Source organism: Propithecus coquereli, unplaced genomic scaffold (assembly GCF_000956105.1).
Source record: "Propithecus coquereli isolate 6110/MARCELLA unplaced genomic scaffold, Pcoq_1.0 Scaffold104, whole genome shotgun sequence".
Lineage (NCBI taxonomy): Eukaryota > Metazoa > Chordata > Mammalia > Primates > Indriidae > Propithecus > Propithecus coquereli.
In genome coordinates this window covers 8315770-8334577 of record NW_012134303.1, presented here as the reverse complement: position 1 = coordinate 8334577, position 18808 = coordinate 8315770, and the positions used below count along the sequence as shown (strand labels likewise).

Here is an 18808-nt window from a genome sequence, read left to right as displayed (position 1 = left end):
AAGGTTTGCGGTTTTTGGTGTAGGGGTGAGGAAGTAGTGGGAAGGATACAAATTGTTTTTTCTTAATTTTTAATTAGAGTACAAAACAACATAATTCTGGGAGAAGGTCTAGAAGCATGCTAGCTAGTGGGAAGGAAGCCAGCTAGGAATAAAATATTTGCTATTCAGAGGAGAATGCATGATATAATTTTCACATGTAGGTGCTCAAAATTCTTTTCCCACCTGCTACATACTGCACTGACAATTCTCCCCTGGGTATGTATTCTACTTACAGACTCAAAAATTTGTTGATTTTCCCTCATATATGAGACACAGGCCTTCCTGATTTCCAAATGATGAACCTGGCTGCAAAACAACTAAAAAGAAGAGAAACACCAGCTCACTGTCAGTAGCCATTTAAAATAGAAGCTTCTAAATCAAGACTATGAACTGGACACTTAAGCCTCCCTTATTCAGAAAATATGTAAGAAATTGGGAAATTAAATCCTTACCTTACTAAAATTTGTTTATCATCTTTAGTGAGACTGGGAAGGAATGATTCTGTCATAACCCCCACCCCTTTTCTACTCTTTATGTGTACAGCCTGTAAATTTTTTCTTAGGCCTGTAAAATTTACAAGTAGCACAGGGTGCTTGCAAAGGATCAAGATATATTTCAAAGTTGACTTTAACCCCATTCTCTTATTGCTCCTACATCACAAACTGGCATTTAAAAAACAGAAAAGTTAGCAAAGGTACAGCAATATATTAGACTAATCAGCAAAAACACGCACCAAGGTAATAGGGAGCAGACAGCCTCTTTCCAGGACCTGATAGGCCTGGATATTTTCATTAGAAAACAGAAAAGAGAATTTCACTTCTTCTGGTGAGCTACAAGTCTAGCTAGAGGTCCATACCATGTCTCAAACCCTGAAAACTCAGTATAGAGAAAACATATTCGTTTTCCTTTTACCTGCTCCGAAATAGCCCGAAAGAGGCAAGAGGCATCCTTGGCAGTCAGCTTTCGAAACAGCCCTAAGCTGCCTAAATATTCATCCATTGATGCCTCATTCACAGCCTTCAGGCCAGAGTACTTTTTCCATCCTTTATGCATTGTGCACAGGGTGAGGGTTGGGGTGGGAGGGAGAAAGGAACAGAAGTGTGGCAAGAAGGAAAAAGCAGGATGCAGGCAGGAATGGGTAGCAGTGGCAAGGGCTTGCTTATGCAGGTATCCGGAAAGCAGCCCAAAGTCTAGGCATAAGAAGACAGCTGGAGTCAGCGCAGCAGAATCTTGGCACTTCCCAGGAGCAGAAGCAGTGGGCTGGCTGGCTTGCCCAGGACAAGTCGGGACCCTGTGAAAAGAAGAGGAAGAGCCGATGCTCCTAGGAATAGGGAACATGACTTGAGGAGACAAGGGAGGGGAAAAGGTGCTACCTGGCTGGGGAAGAGTAGGATTAACCCAATCGGCCCAAGGTTGAGGAAAGTATGCATAAGCAGCTGAGCTTTGGGACCAGAAGGAAACCGAGCTTGCAGCTTAACTCAGGGCAACTGCTGCACGAGGCTGCGAAGGGACTACAATAAGGTTCAGGTGTGTAGGATGCAGCCTGGTCCACATTACATTGCTTTAAAATCTCTTTTATTTTTGTTTTAGAAAATAGTTATTTTTTTATTAAAAATACATTATATTAACACACAATGTATTGTTATTTTTATTTATTTATTTTTAACTTTTTTGTTTTAATTTTCATCTAGTCTGTGCCCAAATTCATAGTTTCAGGGAAATAACCAGAGTGGGAATCTGAACATAATTAACTAGTAAGCTTTTGCATTAACAATATCTTTTTAAAAAACAAATAAGGGAGAGGGACCTCCCTTGATCTATAGGGGCAGAGGTCACAGTTCAAGGAAAATGTTAAAGCAATGACCTGGATATTTCAGATATGGGGTTGAAGTAATCATCTAATTCTAGATAATAACTCTCTGCTAGGATCACAGAAACTAAATCTATTAGCTATGCCAGGAAACCCTGATACAATCTGGACGAATGTTTCCAAAATATTGTATAGCACTAATAAAAAGGAAAAATGCAAAAAAAAGGTGTTTCTTAAAAAATGGAAACAATACTGTAAAAAAAAACGGAAACAATAAAAATTTAAATGTAAGCAGCATGAAAAGAATATCTTATCCACAAACTTCCTAATAAGCTACATTTAATATGGTGGGGCACAGTATGAGAGGCATTGGACATGAGAGACATGTTTCAATGTATTATTAGAGTACTTTTCCAGAAAAACTATTCTGAACTCTGAAAAAACATAAGTAAAATATTAAGGGTCAAAGACAGGACCAGTTACTTGTATTACTTGATTCCTCTATCAAGTGTCTTATTTAAATGCCAAAATCCAATTCCTTACTTTAAGTGTTAAAAAAATAAATAGATCAAAAGCTGGCTTTGGAGAAGCTGCAACATTAAGTTTCTTTCAATTAATTTTTTTATTTGTGGATCCAGTAGTAATCATGACTGCCCCCATAGGAATAGCATCAATAATCAATTTTATAATTTAGGAATGAAATAATAGTTAACATGGTGGAAAAATGAATAAATCTTGACTTTCCTTAGCATGCCAATTTGCAATACCTTAACTAATTTCTTTTTTAAAAGAAACTGTAACATTAGGGAAGTGATGCTTGTTGCAAAAGTTTTGAAACATACTGTTTGGGAAAAGGGATCAGCATTTTTCTTTAAGCCCACTGATTCACTGAAAAAAAAGTAAGGGTTATAATTAAAATTTTAATTCATTTTTGGAATATTTTACTTGTAAAGAAAAATACAAATTCTTCATATCTATTGCTTTTTAAAAGAAAAATAAGGCATATAAAACTTAATACAATCTATATACTTCATTTTGAGGAAGGGAATAGGGAAAGGGAAAATTGGGAGGGGGAGAGAGAATCAGAAAAGTAATAGGAGAAAACTGGAAACAAACATAAAAAATCGGGACAGGAAGACGAAGGAGATGGAGAAAAAGGAAAGTAACACACAGGGAAACACACAGAAGTAGACCCACACAAATATGGTCAATTGATTTCTGACATGTACAAGAGCATTCAATAGAGCAAAGATAGCATTTTCATCAAATGGTGACAGAACAATTGATTACCCATATGACAAAAAAAGATCTTCAACCTATACCTCACACCTTGTATGATAATTAACTCAAAATGGATTATAGATCTAAATGTAAAATAAACCTTCAAAACTTTTAAAGAAAACACAGGAGGACATCTTTAAGACCTTGAGTTAGGCAAAGAGTTATTACATATATCACAAAATTTAAAAATTGATTATTTGACTTCATCGAAACTAAAAATTTTTGTTTTGCAAATATCATTGGTAGGAGAATGAAGATACAAGCCACAGGCTGGGAGAAAATATTTTTATATCACATATCTAACCAAAAATCTTTGTACCAAAATATATAAACTGCTCTCAAAAGTCCATGATAAGAAAACAACAATCCAATTTTTAAAATGGGTGAAAAATTTGAATACACATTTCACCAAATATATGGGAATGGCTGATAATAAAAAGATGTTCAAAATCATTAGTCATTAGGAAAATGCAAATTAGAACCACAATGAGATATCACTATACGCCTACTAGCATGGCTATAATAAATAATATAGACAATAACAAGTGTTAAAAAGGATGTGGAGAAACCAGCCCTAAGTAAAAGAAGCCAGATGCAAAAGGTGTGTGATTCCAAAAGATATAGGATTACATTTATGTGAAATATGCCAAAAGGGCAAATCTACAGAGACAGAGGCAGATTAGTGGTAGCCTGGGGCTAGAGTGGGAATATGCACTATCTACAAATAAGCACAAAGAATCTTTTTGGAATGACAAAAATCTTCTAAAACTATTTTGTGGTGATGTTTGCAGAATTATGTATATTCACTAAAAACTATTGAATTGTACTCTTAAAACTAGTGAATTTAACAGCTTTGAGATATGTCACATACCATACACTAAGTATACAATTCAGTGTTTTTTTGTATCTTTAGAGTTGTGCATCCATCACCACAATCAACTTTAGAACATTCTCATTACCCCAAAATGAAACCCTGTATCCATTAACTGTCAACCTCTAAACCCCCTACCTTCACCAACCCCAGGCAACCACTAATCTACTTTCCGAATCTACAGATTTGGCTATTCTGGACATTTCAAATAAATGGAATCATAAAATATGTGGTCCTGTGTGACTAGTTTTTTTCACTTAGGGTAAGGTTTTCAAGGTTTACCCACATTGTAGCATGTATCAGTACTTATTTAAATCCATTGTATAGTTAAACTAAACTACAATTTATTTATCCATTCATCAGTTGACAGAAATTTGGGTTTCCATTTTTGGCTATTATGAATACTGCTGTAAATATCCATGTATAAGTTTTTGTTTGGACATACGTTTTCAACTCGCTTAAGTATATACCTAGGAGTGGAACTGCTGGATCATATGGTAACTATGTTTAACCTTTTAAGAAACTATCAAACTGTTTTCCATAGCAGCTGCATCTTTTTTTTTTTTTTTTTTGAGACAGTCTCGCTCTGTTGCCCGGGCTAGAGTGCAGTGGCATCAGCCTAGCTCACAGCAACCTCAAACTCCTGGGCTCAAGCGATCCTCCTGCCTCAGCCTCCCAAGTAGCTGGGACTACAGGCATGTGCCACCATGCCTGGCTAGTTTTTTCTATATATTTTTAGCTGTCCAATTAATTTCTTTCTATTTTTGGTAGAGACAGGGTCTCACTCTTGCTCAGGCTGGTCTCGAACTCCTGAGTTCAAACGATTCACCCGCCTTGGCCTCCCAGAGTGCTAGGATTACAGGCGTGAGCCACCGCGCCCGGCCGCCATTTTACATTCTTACCAGTAGTGTATGATGGTTCCAATTTCTCTATATGTTTACCAACACTTGTTATTGTCCATTGTTTGATTATAGCTATCCTGGTGAGTGTGAAGTAGCATCTCACTGTGGTTTTGATTTGCATTTCCCAAGTAGTTAATTATGTGGAACATTTTTTCATGTGCTTATTGGCCATTTGCATATATTTAATGGAATACCACTCCATACATCTTAGAATAATTAATTTTTTTTTTAAAACTGACAATACCAAGTATTAACAAGGATGTGGAGCAACTAGAACTTTCATATGTAGCTAGTGGGAACATAAAATAGTACAGATATTCTAAAAAATAGTTTATCAGTTTCATATAAAATCAAATATCCAAGATACTCGTGAGCCAGGGTACAAGTATCCATATTGAGACTGAAAGGGTCCATGAAGTAGCCATGATAATAAAAACAAAAAAGATTATTGGCATTGCACATAGTAATAAAGTTTCTGAAGCCAGGGGATAAAGAGAAGATCCTAAGGCATTCAGAGAGGAAAAACAGGTCATATACAAAAAATAACAAATAAGAACAGCGATAAACTTCTCAAAAGAAAACATAGAATTAAGAAAACAATGAAGTTCTAGATTAGAGGGAAAATTATTTCCAACCTTAATTTCTATATGAAGCTATCTGATGGGAGAATAAATTAAGGTGTTTTCAGAAAGGAAAGATTCAAAAATTTTACCACCTTTCCTCAGAAAGCTACTGGAATATATTTGAAACCAAAATAAAGTTAAACCAAAAAAAAAAAAAAAAGAGGGGAGCCAAACAGTCCTGGAAACAGGAAATTCAACACAAGAGAAAAAGCAAAGAGAATTTCCAGGATAAGGACGAAGGGAAAATCCAAGGAAGACACACTCAATAGGACTAGACAGAGAATGAATAGTTAAGATAAAAGGAGAACAGAGAACTCTAGCATGGACATCTAAAATAATAAATAGGTAATTAAAGGCATAGATAACTTTGATGTTTGACTACACTAAGGGAAGATGTACACTTCTGCTGGAGAGTGTAAAGATGTTTCCATCAAAAACTAGGAAAATGAAAAAATAAACAAAATGAGATAAAACAAAGTTTTACAGAAAAGGAAATAAAATCAGTGAACACTACATGGCTCAGATGTTAACAAAAAACTACTTAAGTAATAATAATAATGTCAGCACTGAAAATGAATCTCACAAGAACTGATTAAATTAGGAGGATGGGAAGAAAAATGAAAAAGAGAGGGAAGAGGAAGATAAAGTCTCCTCTTTGAGACCTCATTATCCGACTTTTGACAGATTACCTAGATAGAAAATCAGTAACAAAACATTATTGAATTATACTTTACACCAAATGGACCTAACAGACACATAAAGAACATTCCATCCAACAGCAACAGAATACATGCTCTTCATAAGCAAATATGCAATATTCCCCAGAATAAATCATATCTTCTTGGATCACAATGGCATGAAACTAGAAGTCAATAAAAGAAGGAATCTTGGAAAATACACAAATACGTGGAAATTAAACAACATGCTCCTAAACAAGCCAATGTGTCACAGAAAAAAATCAAAAAGGAAATAAAAAATACTTTAAGACAAACAAAAATGGAAACACAACATAGCAAAACTCACAGGATGCAGCAAAAGCAATCAATCTTAAAAGGGAGATTTACAGTGATAACTGCCTATATCAAAAAAGAAAAAAGACCTCAAATAATCTAACATGATACCTCAAAGAACCAGAAAAAGAAGAGCTAAGCCCAAAGCAGAAGGACGGAAATAAAGATCAGAGAAGAAATAAGTGAAACAGAGGCAAAACCGACAAACCTTTAGCTAGATTAACAAAAAAGAAATAAAACTCAAATAAAATCAGACATGAAAGAGGAGACATTACAACTGATACCACAGAAATACAAAGGATCATAAAAAAATACTATGAACAACTATATGCCAACAAATTGGATAACCTAGAAGAAATGAGTAAATTCCTTGACACATACAATCTGCCAAGACTAAATCATAAAGAAACAGAAAACCTGAACAGACCAATAATGTATAAGGAGATTGAATCAGTAATAAAAAGCCTTCCATCAAAGAAAAGCCCAGGATCTGATGGCTTCACTGCTGAATTCTACTGAATATTTAATTAAGGAAGAACTAATACCAATCCTTCTTAAATTCTTCCAAAAAACTGAAGAGGAGGGAATATGTTCAAACTCATTTTACAAGGCCAGCATTACCTTGATACCAGACAAGGACACTAAAATTAAAGAAAATTACAGGCCAATATCCTTGATGAACATAAATGTAAAAATCTTCAACAAAATCATAGCAAACTAAATTCAACAACAAATTAAAAGAATCATTCACCATGATCAAGTAGAATTTGTCCCTAGGATGCAAGGATGGTTCAGCGTATAGGAATCATTAATGTGATACACCACACTAACAGAATGATGGATAAAAATCATGATCATTTCAATACATGCAGAAAAAACATTTGACAAAATTCAACACCTCTTCATGATAAAAACTCTCAACAGATTAGGTATAAAGGAAATGTAGCTCAATACAATAAAGGCCACACATGACAAACCCGAAGCTAAGATCATTCTTAAGAGTGAAAAGTTGAAAGCTTTTCCCCTGAGATCAGGAACAAGACAAGGATGACCACTCTCACCATTTCTATTCAACATACTACTGGAAGTCCTAGGCAGAGCAATTAGGCAAGGGAAAGAAATAAAAGGCATCCTAATAGAAAAGAGGTGAAATTGTCCCTATTTGCTGACGATATAATCTTATATATAGAAAACCCTAAAGACTCCACCAAAAAACTGTTAGAACTGATAAACTCAGTAAAGTTTCACTATATAAAATCAACATACAAAAAAATCAGTAGCGTTTCTATTATCCAAAAAGGAAATTAAGAAAACAATCCCATTTGCAAAAGCAACAAAAACCAAAATAAAACACTTAGGTGTAAATTGAATCAAGGAAGTGAAAGACCAATATTACTGAAAACCATAAAACACTGATGAACGAAACTGAAGAAAACATAAATGGAAAGATATCCTGTGTTCATGGATTAAAAGAATATTGTGAAAATGTCCATACTACCCAAAGTGATCCACAGAGTCAATGCAATCTCTATCAAAATTCCGATACATTTTTCACAGAAATTTTAAAAATCCTTAAATTCACATAGAACCACAAAAGACCTCAAATACATAAAAAAAATCTTGAGCAAAAAGAACAAAGCTGGCAGCATCTCATTCCCTGATTTCAAAACATATTATAAAGTATAATCAAAACAGCATGGTACTGGCATAAAAACAGACATACCAAACGATGGAACAGGACAGAAAGTCCAGAAACAAGCCCACACATTTATGATCAATTTACTTTGGACAAGGTACCAAGAACACACGATAGGGGAAAAAGCAGTCTCTCTTAAAAAATGGTGTTGGGAAAACTGGCTATCCACATGCAGAAAAATGAAATTAGATCCTTATTTCACACCACATAGAAAAATCAATTCAAAATGGATTGAAGACTTTATATATAAAACTTGAGGCCACAAAACTACTGGAAGAAAACATTGGGGAAATGCTCCACATTGCTGTGGGCAATGCTTTTTTGATAGGACCCTGAAAGCACAGGCAACAAAAGCAAAAATAAACAAATTGTATGCCATCAAACTAAAAAGCTTCTACACAGTAAAGAATATGATCAACAAAGTGAAGAGAAAACCCACAGGAGAAAATATTTGCAAACCATACATCTGATAAGGGGTTAATATCCATACATCTGATAAGGGGTTAATATCCAAAATATATAAGGAAATCAAATAATTGAGTAGCAAAAAAACCCCACCAAATAACCTGTAAGGAAATCAAACACCTCAATAGCAAGAAAAGAAATAACCCAATTAAAAAATGGGCAAAGAAACTAAAGAGACATTTGTCAAAAGAACTCATGCGAGAAGCAAACAGGTACATGAAAAAATGGTGATCATCACTAACAATTAAAGAAATGCAAATTAAAACCATAATGAGATATTACCTCACACCTGTTAGAATGGATTTTATCAAAAAGATGAAGTGTTGGCAGGGATGCACTGATAAAGGAATGCCCATACACTGCAGGTGGGAAAGTAAATTAGTGCAGCCATGATGGAAAACGGTATGGAAGTTCCTCAAAAAACTACGAATAGAACTACCATATGATCCAGTAATCCCACTTCTGGGTATACATCCAAAGGAAATGAAATCAGTATGTCAAGAGGATATCTGCACCATCATGTTCACTGCAGCATTATTCACAACAGCCAAGATATGGAATTAATCTAATTGTCCATCAACATATGAATAAAGAAAATGTGGTATATACACAAGATGGACTACTATTCAGCCTTAAAAAAGAAGAAAATCCTATCATTTCCACAACATAGATGAACCTAGAGGACGTTACACTAAGTGAAATAAGCCAGGCACAGAAAGACAAATAGGGCATGATTTACATATGGAATCTAAATAAGTTGAACTCATAGAAGTAGAGAGTAGAATGATGGCTATCAGAAGCCGAGTGAGTGGGAGAGAAGGGAATGAGTTGTTGATCAAAGAGTACAAAGCTTCACACAGACAGAAAGCATAAGTTTTGATACCTATTGCACGGTGACTATAGTTAATAATAATTTATTATATTATCTCAAAATAACTAAGAGAATTTCAAATGTCTCACCATAAAAAATGATAGGTAAGTGAGGTGACAGAAACGTTAATTAGCTTGAATCATTCCACATTGCATACACAGCAAAACACACTGTACCCTACAAATGTATATATGATTATGATTTATAAATTTAAAATATTTTTTAAAAGTCTCCTCTTCCATATAGGAAGCCTACAGATGCTATTCAAATTTTAAAAACAAAAAACCAATTTAAACATATATGTTTATAAAACATATAAAGTAATATGGTGACCTATAAGAAGTACGATCAGAGATGGGGAGGAGTGGGACATAGTACTGTATTTCTTGTTATAAGTCTTGTAGAACTAGTTAATATTTTAAATTATTTCCATGAATTACTTCAAAAAATAAAAATTAAATTTAAACATTTTATTGTTAGTGAGCAAGAAACAGAATAGCATCATACACTGCAAAAATAAGTAAAATTTTACAGCTACAAAGGACCTTCTTATTATTACAGATGAAGAAACAGGTTTCAAATAATTACAAGACTTGCCCAAATTTTCATACAGAATCAGTAATACTACTGGAACTAAAACTATAGTCTCCAGATATGTGCACAATTATTATAAAGAAGAATCATATACCAAAGCAGAAAAGATATGAACAAAGGCTCAAAAGTGGTAAAGCATAGGTTCCATTCTCCAAATACAATAGGATTTTTTTAAAAGACCTGTGGGGCAATGCTAGACATTATTTTGCATATAGTAAGTCACTTCAAAGTGTTTAATACCATCCTCTGAAATATCTATTGCACTTAAAATCCCAATGGGCTATTTTTCCATAGCAAACTACTCCAAACCTCTGGAACAGTGGTTCTCAAGTGGAGGGTTTATTAAAAGAGATTGCCTCTAGCCCAGAGATTCTGATTCAGCAGGTCTGAAATGGATCTCTAGAATCTGCATTTTAATAAGTTCCCAGGTGATGTTGATGCTGCTGGTCCAGAAAACACACTTTGAGAACCACTGCTCTAGACTAATGGGTTCTACAAGTTCCTAAAATGAGAAGTTCAAGGCCACAATTTCAGGAAAACTGCATACTATAATCCTATCTTTGGGATTCACAGTGCCCATTAGCAACATTAAAGGCTCTAAGAAATGCTCAGAGTAACTGCTTAACATTTTCCCAAACATGTTTGTCTTCCACGTATCCCCTGTTAACATTTCAAAGTTTGAGAAATGCTGCTCTAGAAATTTCTCTGTGATCTAAATCTAAGGTTGTTGGAATAATTACATAAGATACCGCATGTTCAGTGTTTAGACCATCAGTGCTTAAGTATCGATTAACGTTAGCTGCTACCTGACAAAACGATTCAATAAGTAATTATTCTTTGGTCAAAATTTTTTTAAAAAAAGGTAAGAACAATTCTCCTAAATTCTACTGGAAATCAAGCCAAATTTCAAATATGGCTCTCCATCAGGTTTCTCCACACCTAATGGGGTTCTTTCCTTTGACATCTGAAAATAATGGAAAGAAAAATGATTGTCTTAAAGACTTTTTAGGCACTGTACCTTTGGATACAGATTAAAACAAATTAAAGAAAATTAAAATAACTTAAAATAATTAACATATTTGACCTATCATGAATGTGCTTTAACTTTATAATTTTTTATACTGAAATTTAGCTGGAAAAATGTGATTTGTGGTTTAAATTGCTGAAATTATTTCTTCTTTCACTGATCAAACAGGGAAACCGTAGTACAACATATGAATACTAATGGTTTTAATTCTAAGATAACACTCCTTCACATTTCAACCAATTAAATGAGGTATATGCCTGGAATTATTTTTTAAAGCATACATTATCTGTGCCATATAAGGTACAGCTGTAAATGTAAAGGATATAATGCTTTTGAATTGTTAGTTTCTGAGAGGCAATACAGTATCAGGAAAAGAATATTATGAACTTGGTTATGTCATTTATTCTCTCTGGGTCCGTTTCCTCATCTGTAAAATGAAGGTGATGGGCTACATGATCTCTAAGCACTCTCCTAAGTCTAGGGAATTACTCTGTGATTTAATAGCAGATAACAGACTTGCCCTTCCTTGAGGTAGCCAAATCTGTGACTGACATTAAAAATAGCTTTTAGCCTATTATTCTGGCAAAAAGTGGGGATGACTGGCCCACATAAAAATGAATGATAAATCTTACTTTACCAAATGAAATAAACAGACCAAGATTTTTAAAGATAAACATATGTATATAACAACTTAGAACCTACTGAAAAGGCAACTACTATTAAAAAACTTAGTCCTAAATAATTTATTTCAATTATTTTTAGTACCAAATAACATGAGGCCAATTGGGGAAAATAACTCAACTCCATAGACCTCTTTTTCAAGTTTTTCACTACTGAATATATAATGGTAAACTTTTAAAAAATGTTTTTTTTAACAGCACCCCAGAACTAGAGCCTGTCAACTTTTCACAGTGGACATTCAAACAGAATTAGCAAAGCAGGATTTATGTGGGAAGGGAACACAATGGTTCTAAAACAAAACATGATCTCACAGCCCTGATCAACCTCCTCAAGTTTTAGGAAGAAGAAAATAAAGGCAAGAGAAAGAATGGATTACCTAGAGCAGTGATCGGTGATTGTTGTTCAGAAATGTAAACAGAATGAATACTACCAAGAACCACTTGCTTTCATTTCCTTCTCTTCCCATTTCTACCTGAAGCATAATACAGATTTGAAAAAAAAGAAAATAGTACTTTGCTTTAAAATATATCACACTGGCACAGAAACTGAATATTGTTTATTGTTTTTTGACTTAAGATATCTGTAGTGTCTGATCGGTCTAGAAAGAGGATTGAGGGAAGGAGGAATAAACACCAGGACAGGGCCGGCGCGGTGGCTCACGCCTGTAATCCTAGCTCTCTGGGAGGCCAAGGCGGGCAGATCGTTTGAGCTCAGGAGTTCGAAACCAGCCTGAGCAAGAGCGAGACCTCGTCTCTACTAAAAATAGAAAGAAATTAATTGGACAACTAAATAATTGGACAACTAAAACTATATAGAAAAAATTAGCCGGGCATGGTGGCGCATGCCTGTAGTCCCAGCTACTCGGGAGGCTGAGGCAGAAGGATTGCTTGAGCCCAGGAGTTTGAGGTTGCTGTGAGCTAGGCTGACGCCACAGCACTCACTCTAGCCTGGGCAAAAAGAGTGAGACTCTGTCTCAAAAAAAAAAAAAAAAAAAAAAAAAAAAAAAAGACCAGGACATTCTTTACTTTGTTTTGAAGCACTAGAAAGACCTATTCACTTAAACATCTATATAAATTTTCTAACTATAACCCCAACTAGAAACTGAATATGAATTTAAATATGAAATTCGATGACGACTCTGCTTTCCATATCATTTAGGACTACATATTGTAAAGTTCAGGAAAACATTTCTTAGTCCTACTTCTTAAAACAAAAACTAACCAAGAGAAAGTATATTATTTCAATGGCATTTTTTATTTTAAACATGCCACACAATTGGTTTTATATGTCTTAGAAATCACCTATGAGGGAAGTTAGTTTTATTAATGTATAAGTGGGAAAACCGAGATCCAGAAAACTACTAATTTAGGCCAGGATTTAGGAATGTTTTTCACTCCTAAATTTGAGGAGTGTATTATCCACCCACTTCACACTGGCACTGGAGAAACGACTACTATGTTATCCTGTACAAAAGGGGAAATGAAAAATGAAAAAGATGCAATATATGGCCTCTCACAGATAACATTCCAACAGTGATGATCACAGTTCAGCAAACAAGTACTTCAGAAGCACTCTTAAGAGTAAGTTGAGTAAATACAATACTGTATTGCTTCCCTGGTCATCTTCACCAAATAGCCTAATGGATTATATTCAAAAATCATTATTATAAATTAAAAATTCCATTTAGTCCTCTTTATCATTAGAAAAGTGCTACATAAGACATTATGGGTTACCAACACTGAGTAAACAGTGTAAGAGTATTAATGTTAATTACAAATGTGTTTTTTGGTATGTTTAAATGTCATGAGAAAAGTTTTTAATTTGCATTACATTATAAAAACTGGGAATTACTAAACTTAGATGTATCTAATCACAAGGGTTTAATTATAAAGGAGAGTCTATGAGTTATACCTAAATATTAATGAACAATGACCAAGAAATGAAATTACTGAAGTTGGCCTCAGTCTAGGGATTCTTAGGGGCCTGGGCCTCAAGGTGCCTGTAAACGCCCCAAAAGTCACTGCAAAATTATATGTGTGAATAGGGAGAAAAGCAATAATTTTAAGTATTTTAAAGGGTTCATGACTGAAAGAAGTTTAAGAACCACTGTCTTAGAGCAGCAGGCCCCAACCTTTTTGGCGCCAGGGACCACTTTCATGGAAGACAATTTTTCCATGTACCAGGGAGGAGGGGGATAGTTTCAGGATGATTCAAGCACATTACCTTTATTGTGTACTTTATTTCTATTATTTTATTACATTATAATATGTAATGAAATTATACAACTCACCAAAGGTTGGGACGCCTGCCTTAGAGAACAGGACTGCAGCCATCAAAATAAAACCATTTTCAAAGCAGTAAGAGTGTCAATCAAAATAAATAATTTTGGCCAAGATGTGGTAAAAATTCATAAAAACAACAAAGATTTACAAGTGAAATACCAAGACAGATGATGTATAATGATATAAAAAGTCCCTCAAAATATTTTTCAAGAATCATTATCAACGTTAAGAAGCATGTATTCTACATTCTTGTTTGAAGCTAGCTGGATTTGTCCACCTTTTGTTTAGTCACCCATAAAAATTAAAATATAAGAATTGTACTAGAATATATGTATAGGGAATTAAACATTTCATAAAGAAATATAATTTGGTAGTATACTAAACCTTGCTCCATGTAATCTTTTACTGGAAAACACTATAGCTACTGCTTTTTATATACCTAATTTTTAACAATGTTTTACCCCAAATCTCCAATAGGTAGCATTATCTGACAGATCCTTAAATACCATTAGGATATTGCATAGGATCAGCACTGTTATATTTGGGATGCCATTCCTGAAAATGCTTGATCCTACAAACTGACCATACAACGTGATGGTCATATCTTTCTTCTGAATGAGACATACCAGATACTTTCAAGTCAAATCAAAGTCAGTATAAAATAAATGTAAGATGACAGTGTTTCCATAAATGATGCAGTATACTCATCATTTATGGAAAGCCTACTGTTTCAGGCAGAAAACTCAAGAATGAGTAAGATATACTTCCTCCCCAAATAGACTGCAAGAGTTCCTCCAGAGCAGGAATCATGTCTTGAGTCCTGCTGACATAAAAGGTAGATTCTCATTATGCATTTATAATAAAAGACTGAATGAATAAATAAATGGGCTTGAGATACTTAGGAAATAAAGCTGAGAGTACCTCGTGACCAATTAGATAGAAGGGGTTGGAGATATAAAAGTGATAGCCTAGAGGACTGACTAAATGGTGACACCATTAATAGAGATAAGGATCTCAGAAAGATGAAAAGAAATATGATTTTAGTTTGGGACACATTGAGTTTGAGGTGCTTACCGAATTAACAGATAGGCATGACCAACAGGCAATTGGAAATACCATTCAGGAGCTCAAATCAGAGTTGGAAGATATAGATGGGGGAGTCAACAATAGTAGTTCTGAGAGTGAAGAAAATGCCAAGAAAAAAAATATGAAGCAAAAAGGACCAAAAAGAGAACCTTAAAACACAAATATTTTAAGAAAAAGACTAGTAAATAACTTGCAGCTAGGTAAACCAACTGGAACAGTTTCCATATATGGATTCTGTGAGTGGCAATCAGTGTGATTTTCTAGTAGCAATGTGAAAATCAAATAGGTTATAAACCTATGGCTAGCATACAATCTGAATTTCTTGGGATAATCCTGACTTCGAATTTATGGGCCCTCCTATCTTCATAAATGATGGAAATATACTGGAATTCAACACTCAGCAAGTATTAACTGAAATTGTTATTTCTCATTCCTCACCCCCATTAAAATATGGTACTAGTTGTACAGCAGAAAATTGATCACCACATGGCTATCATGACCACCCTTTCCAAATCTTTCCCAAAAATCAATCGAATAATCTGCCCATATACCTAATTTCTCAAACTATATGCAGATTTTTGGTCATCTCCACAAATTTCATATTATGAACAAATCAGAGGGATTAAGTATCTATACCACAATAAAGGCCCAAGAAAAATATCTACATTACTGCTTAGTCATTCCTGACTTTAATCTTGGAAAACTCTTCCTCACACTATCAAAGTGGTAAACAACCTTTTTATATTGTCCTTTGTGCCTATATATGACCTGCCTTCAAAAGCATACAAAGTAGAGCTCAAAGGTGTCATAAATCAGATACTCGATAATACTTTCAGTGACTATTTTTAAATATTCCAGAACTCTACATCAAATTCATTGGTTGCACTATCTTACCACTAAATCCTTCCAGCTCTTTCTTTCCTCCGAAATGATAAGCACTGTGGTCATCTAAAATCCTTAATTCCCAAGGTCATCCCATAATATCACATCACTTTTTATCTACTTCAACACCATAAACTTTCTACTATTTACTGTCTACCTCTGAACCTATCCATGATGTGAATTTCCTAATATTAAACTCTTTCACTTCCTTATCCCTGGAAATTTAAATATCTGATAGAAAATTGCTAAATAAATTGCATTACACTTACTCATTGATTTCAAGAACCTGAAGCTGTCATGTAATAAAATCAAACAAATTCACCTTTATTTAGTAAATATTTCAAATAGAATTTTGAATACCATTTTCTCATAAGGACCAATAAATTAAAACTTGGCAATTAACTTTTTAGTTTGTTTCCTCACCTGTAAATGAGTGGTTTAAACCAACTATTAATTCTTTAAATTCTCTTCCAACTCCAAAAGTCTACAATTCCTCAACGTCTTAATTCATTCAATCTAGTATCAATCCTACCCAGAGAATTTTGCTAGATTCCAAAAACTCAGGAATCACAAATTTCTAAATCCTAGGTAAGGTTGTTACATACCAAAGAAAAATCCAGTTAAGCATGAAATTCCTACTAAAATAAAGGACTTCTGGAAATAAAACCTTCCTTGGAAGGGATTAGAATAAATAAAATACTACACAATAAAGAAACAAAAAGTTACAACATATATTATGTATGGTAGACAGAGCACAGGACGGGGAATCAAGGAGCTGCTTCTTAGTAGCAGCTCTCCTAAAAGCTATTATTTTTGGCAAATTGTAACATCTGAAAAATGATGGGATTGGACTAGATAATCTAGAGAATCATTGCCAAATCAAAATTATTCTAAAGGCTCCTTTGATTTAAAAACCCACAACTGATACAAAATTCCCTAAAGTATACTCAGAGATATTGCTACACACAATTGACACCATTGGCTTAAGCCTCTGCTAAATGAAATAATGCAATCTAGGTTATGCATTCTTGCAGGAAAGTAGAAAGCAGATGATATGAGAGCCCATATGGCTTTTTAGTTGTCTGATACTTGGGTAGATCCTTTCATTTGTTTCTGATTCTCTATGGTTAGTCCTTCTGGCCACAAAATAACTATAAAAACTGAGTGACCAACATAAACTTTCACCCACAATTTTTCTCACATAAAAACATTTAAAGGAGGGACCAGAAAACACTTACAATTCTCTCCCTGGATTTGAATAGGACCTTTCCTAAAACATTAGTATTAAATTAACAATTACGATTATGGTGCTATGAATTCTCAACTGTGTAGATTACTCACTGTTTAGATTATTCTCAGCAAAATTTTAATCCAAGTTGGCTTCCTCCTGCTACCCAGAGCACTTCTCAGCCACCAACTTCTACCATTAGTAAAACTTTATTTTAATATTAGCCTAAGTAAAACATAATCAGGAAAATAAGTCTACAAAAACATTATAAAATGCATCCCAAGTAAAATGTTTGGGACATTTAACATTTGGGATAACATAATGGAAGATACGTCTCCATAGTAAACGCTCAATTTTTATAAATAAACTGTATTTAAACATTCTACCAGAGAACTATGGACACTTAAGGATCTAGTTTATTTTAAAGGTCTTGAGACCATATACTCTAATCAGAAAGAATTTCATAATGTGTCTATCTCAAGTTAGCATGTGAATTTTAAAACCATATATTTGAGCCATTATACACATCAGAACATTTATTATTCATTTGTAAAACTAATTTTATAAGCACATGAATTATAAATTTGTTACAGTAAATATTTCAAAAAATAACACCAAGTCCTATTGGTATAAGTCAAGTCCTTTTTGATTTATTCTTCTCAAACCAGTAAAGCTTTGACATGGGGCAAAATCGTCACTTTCTACGTAAATTATAGATTTTAAAAAAGTGAACATATCCACTCCACTCTATTCTTCAGGATAAAAGTAGTTTCTCCAAGTACAATAGATCAACTGACTTGGTAATCTTTTCTAAGCGATGACTGAACTTTATATTTCACAGAGCACAATCCATCACTTCTGGGTTTTTAAAATTTGGTTCCTTGGATTATGAAGCTAAAGATGCTGACTCTCATGCAAATTTGTTACTGTTTCATTTTTTATTCTAAAGAATATCAAACTAACTACATTTATGGTCCTTGTCAAAGTTTTCAAGTTTTATTCATTTTTTTCATGACTCTAAATCCATTTGGGATTCTAGGATAAAACCTGTGAATGCTCACTACATATTGAAGATCAAGAAAAATCTAATAAGTTTACTAAACTGCAATTAGGATTTGGACCCAAATGTGCACACCATAACATTTCCTATACATTCTATAGATATAGGAAGTTTATTAACTTACATTATCCTGCAAATATACTCATCTATTATATATTTAATTTGATTTAATCATATTCCATAGGTTGGATTTGGGGATTGTTTTTAAAATGTTGAGAGTTTAGTGTTTATTTTTGTAATCCAACAACTTTATCCAAAAATGCAGAAAATTTTTCTGGCTGGCCAGGAGGATAACATTTCAGTGTTGATAAGTCCATTGACTGTAACAGCCCAGGAAGCGTGCTAAAACAAAAGAAGAAAAATATTAGGTAACATGGGAGAAAATTCCATACTTCATCTG

At 34.0% G+C, this 18808-nt stretch overlaps 1 protein-coding gene across 7 annotated transcripts in view; it reads right to left on the bottom strand.

Moving 5' to 3' along the window:
* ALG13 (ALG13, UDP-N-acetylglucosaminyltransferase subunit) overlaps positions 1 to 18808 on the bottom strand; it is a 70669-nt gene that overhangs the window by 46647 nt on the left and 5214 nt on the right. For 3 of the 7 annotated variants that reach the window (XM_012645521.1, XM_012645508.1, XM_012645514.1), the window contains exons 4-5: positions 952 to 1330; positions 273 to 356 (exon numbers count right to left, since the gene is read on the bottom strand). In XM_012645521.1, the coding sequence (XP_012500975.1) occupies positions 273 to 356; positions 952 to 1330 (463 nt within the window). Of the gene's footprint in view, positions 1 to 272; positions 357 to 951; positions 1331 to 18504; positions 18751 to 18808 lie in introns of those variants that run through there. The other 4 variants (XM_012645530.1, XM_012645538.1, XM_012645544.1 and 1 more) reach the window with 3 other exon arrangements.